At 31.2% G+C, this 4,525-nt stretch overlaps 1 protein-coding gene across 1 annotated transcript; it reads left to right on the plus strand.

Annotated features, from left to right (window-relative positions):
• The first annotated feature begins 1,730 nt into the window (after positions 1-1,730).
• On the plus strand, positions 1,731-4,269 carry LOC121204670 (probable WRKY transcription factor 21). The gene is made up of 3 exons (XM_041074959.1): positions 1,731-2,970; positions 3,050-3,175; positions 3,853-4,269. Exons 1-3 carry the CDS (start codon positions 2,276-2,278, stop codon positions 3,995-3,997), a joined length of 966 nt encoding a protein of 321 aa, XP_040930893.1. The 5' UTR covers positions 1,731-2,275; the 3' UTR covers positions 3,998-4,269.
• Positions 4,270-4,525: the final 256 nt, after the last annotated feature.

Here is a 4,525-nt window from a genome sequence, read left to right on the forward strand (position 1 = left end):
CTAAATATTCAACAACTCATTGACCTAAATTTGAAGAAGGCTTATTTTATTGAAAATGATGGAAATTCAAACTGGGTTTATAGTTAGACAGCAAAAATCATAATTATATGCATTTCTTCGGTGCATGTAATGAGTAGTATGAGAAGTACTTTTTTATTGGATTCTATATGTAATAATTAAGCTATGGAAAATCGACTAGAATCCAAAAAGGTTATGAATAAGGGCCACTTTAATAATAATGGGAGTAATGGTCATTTTTACTTTAATTAATAGTTAAAAGTTTAATTTTCGTATTGAATATAGAGTAATTTTAAAATTTGTGGTTAATATTTACTTTTTTAATAGAAGTATAGAATGTGAATATGAGGTTGATAAATTTTGAAAAATTAGCAACATTATTTATATAAATTAAAATAGAGATTAAGTTTTTGATAATTGAGATTAACAATTTCTTTTGGTCAAAATATCCAATCCCAAGGAGTATTAATTATATATTTCAAACTTATGTTAATATTTAGTTCAAATTTTAATAATTATTTATAAATATAAAACTATATAGTATTAATATAATTTAAATTTAAGATTTTTAACTTATGAAAATTTAGAAATTAATTCTAACAGTTAACAAAGTTAAATTTTGTAGTTAAATCATAAATTTAAAAATAAAAATTATAGGGTTATATATGAATAAATTTTTGGATGAATATTTGATATTGATAGTGTAAAATTTTTTTATTTTATAAGTATTTTTAAAAAAATATTTTTTTAAAATATTTTATTATGCCCCAATAAGACACTTGACAATTCCTAATTTTATTTTTGGAGTTTAAAAATTTCACTCATAGTGTATCTAATTTTTTTACTCTCAAGTGAGTTGTCAACTCGGTTAGAAAATTACGAGAATACATTTTTGTAATTAAAATAAGTAATTAATAATGCATTTGATTAATTTTGGGTTATAAGTTAACTTGACAATAACTTAAGATTAATGACAATATCATGATAAATAATTTAGTTTAAGTTTTTCATGTAATAACATACATATTTTATATATATTATCAGAGGCGAATCTAGGGGGCTGGCACGAGCTTGACCCCCTAAAATAAAAATTTGCTATTTAAGTTTTTTAAAATTTTAAATTAATAAAGATAGAATTATACTTTTGTCTCTTAAAATTATAAAAATTTGATTTAATTTTTTAAAAATTATAAAAATATAGACTATTAAAAATTAAAATTTCATTCGGTCTCCCAGTAAAAATTTTTCTACTTCGTCCCTTGTATGTTATATGGTATTTTTAAATATATATTTATATTTTAAATCGGTGACTTTCACACGTATACTGTGATAAGATTTTTAATTGATAATTAAATTTTTAATTTTCATAAAATAAAAAAATCAAATTATAACAACTTAAAAAATTAAAATTTCAAGTTGAAATAAGAAAGCATTAACTGGGAAACAGAGAAACACATCTGGTTATGAAGAAGTAAAAACTGAAGCTTGAAAATGGTAGTTTTATGAATGAAAAAACATGACATTTAATTCCAAAAAAAAGAAAAAAGAGAAAGCACTAATTAAAGCTAGCAATGGCAGAAGAAAAAGAATAAAACCAAAGTCTTTGGGTGGGACCCACCTTCAAATATGTGACAGAGATGGCAGAGTTTTCATTTTCTTCAGCTAAGTTTCCTATTTAATTATTTAATTAATTATCATTATGATTTTCTCTCTCTGTTGAATTTCTTTTTTTGGGGGTTTTCTCTATCTAGAATTTTTTTAATCTTTTTTTTATTGTTTTTTAAAGTATTATTAGTATGTAGTAGAAGGAGAAAAAAGGAGGTTGAGGGCTTTTGTTTTGTTCTTACGGCCGTTTTATGAATTCTCCAAAGCCAAAAACAAAGTCTTCCCTCTCACACTTTTCAAGTTTCAATCTAAAAAGAAATTAAAAAAAAAAAGAACATGGGAAGCAGAATCTAGGGTTTGACAAGGTCTGTTTTTTTTTTTGTTGGTATTTTCTCCTTGTTCCTTCTCTTCTTGGTCTTCTATGTTTTGGGAAAAAAAGAGGAAAATTTGGTTTAAATTTTGTTGAAAAAGGTTCTTGTTTGGTCTTTGGGTTATCTCAAAATTGAAATTTGAATGACGGGTCTTTTTTAATTTTTTGTTTCCCTTTAAAGATCTAGTATTTTAGTGAAACTTTGTTGATTCTGTGGTATGTTTTTGTTTGGTTAATTTTGGATTTGGGGGATATCAGGGGTTTGTTTATTGGTTTTTGGACATGGAGGAGGTTGAAGAAGCTAACAAGGCAGCAGTGGAGAGCTGCCATAGGGTTTTGAGTATTTTATCTCAGCCTAAAGATCAGATTCAATATAGAAATTTAATGGCTGAAACTGGGGAGGCTGTTTTTAGGTTCAAAAGGGTAGTCTCTCTTTTAAACACTGGTCTAGGACATGCAAGAGTGAGGAAGATGAGGAAATTACAGACCCCTTTTCCTCAAAGCATCCTTTTAGATAATCCACACCATAAGGCTACAACTGATAATCCATCCAAGAATTTGCAGCTTGGTCCTCTTTATTTAGGGAACAATCACCAAACAGCCCAACCGGCATCATCAGGACACCATCATATGCTTCAACAACAACAACAACAGTTTAGACAAAGATTACAGCTCCAACAACAGCAAATGAAGCATCAAGCTGAGATGATGTTTAGGAAGAGTAACAGTGGGAGTAGCTTGAACTTTGATAACTCTTGCTGCACACCTACCATGTCATCAACTAGGTCTTATATTTCTTCCTTGAGCATAGATGGTAGTGTAGCTAAGTTAGATGGTGGTGGGGGTTCCTTCCATTTCACTGGAGGGTCTCGTTCTTTGGATCAAGGTCCCCGACACAAGAAGAAGTGCTCTGGTAGGGGTGAAGATGGGAGTGTCAAATGTGGAAGTAGTGGTAAATGCCATTGCTCCAAAAAGAGGTGAGAATCAATATAGGATCATGCTCTTGATATTAGTTCTTGTACTTGCTTTCCTGAAGTGATTACTCTTTGTTGGCAGGAAACATAGAGTGAAGAGATCAATCAAGGTGCCTGCAATTAGTAACAAGCTAGCTGATATTCCTCCTGATGATTATTCATGGAGGAAGTATGGACAGAAGCCAATCAAGGGTTCTCCTCACCCTAGGTAATGATCATAATCAGACTGAGGTTTGATATATTATTATGTGAATTTACGTGTTGCTCTGTTCGGTTTTGCTCGTGACATTACCAATATTAAGTTCATATTGGATTGGAACTTTTAGTGTCTGTTTTATCTGTGATTACCATTCCATTTGGAGGAATTGTTATATAGACTTGAAGTTGGATGTACGGTGCCTTTTAAGGTTCATCGTTGCAAAACAATGTCACTAATGTTTCAATATTTAGGAAATGCATCCTTTTCTTGATTTAGCTGTTACTTCTGTCGAAAATTGATTAGTACTATCGTGTTTCAGCTACATTGAATTAGATGGTATTGGTTAAGATTTATGCTTTTATGGCATTGAGGGATTTACCTTAGTCTCGAAGATATTAAAAGGAAACTTTAGAGCATTGAAGGATTTCAATCCATGATGAAGTGATAACTTAGATGATGCAGGAAGGTTCGAGAAGAGTCCAACTTTTCCCTTTCTCCCAACATACCACGTAGCCAAGTAGCGATGCGTTTATATCTTCTATGTTTGAGTTGGTGACTAGCGACAGTCCTCGTGCCAGTTGCATGCTTACAGTGTTCATAGGAAGCTTGTTATATAATTTGACTTGTATTTAGTGAAATTCGTCTAGATTTTTCGACTTACAAGGCCTTTCTTTTATCCGATGCAGGGGATATTATAAATGTAGCAGTATGAGAGGTTGCCCTGCGAGAAAGCACGTGGAGAGGTGCTTGGAAGAGCCATCCATGCTTATTGTTACCTATGAAGGTGAACATAACCACCCAAGGTTACCATCGCAAACAACGACAACATAGTCTCTCAGGGGACCTAGCTAAGATCGCTTCCTAGTGTTAATGGTTAAGCTTGAGTACATATTTTACATGGTTTAAGCATGGGGTATATTGGAGCAGTTTTTTTTTCCTTGGCAACCAACTTTAAAACCAAGTGCAAGAGGACCAAAAAGAAAACAATTGTAGAATTGGGGGGTTAAATTGTAAGAACTATTTTCATCTTTCATTGCAATTAATGCTTCAAAAAGGGTTTATAACTTTTTGAATTGAATGAAACATGCCATCAATTAAATCCACTCGTGAAATATGTTTGGAACCAAACCAAAATTGTTCAAAATTTGTCTTTTGGCACATACATACTGCTGGAAACTCTGGAATGACATGACAGAACAGATGATGGTGTTTAAAACTGGTTTGAGTTTTAAAGATTGGATTGAAATTCTGAATTTTTGTTGAACCAATCCATTGAATGTTCTTGTCTGTTTTGGGTGCCTCACGTGAAGAATTATTGAAGTCAAAATCTTGGTAAGTATTTGGAACAATGCATGTGAT

The sequence above is a fragment of the Gossypium hirsutum genome, chromosome A08 (genome assembly GCF_007990345.1).
Source record: "Gossypium hirsutum isolate 1008001.06 chromosome A08, Gossypium_hirsutum_v2.1, whole genome shotgun sequence".
NCBI lineage: Eukaryota > Viridiplantae > Streptophyta > Magnoliopsida > Malvales > Malvaceae > Gossypium > Gossypium hirsutum.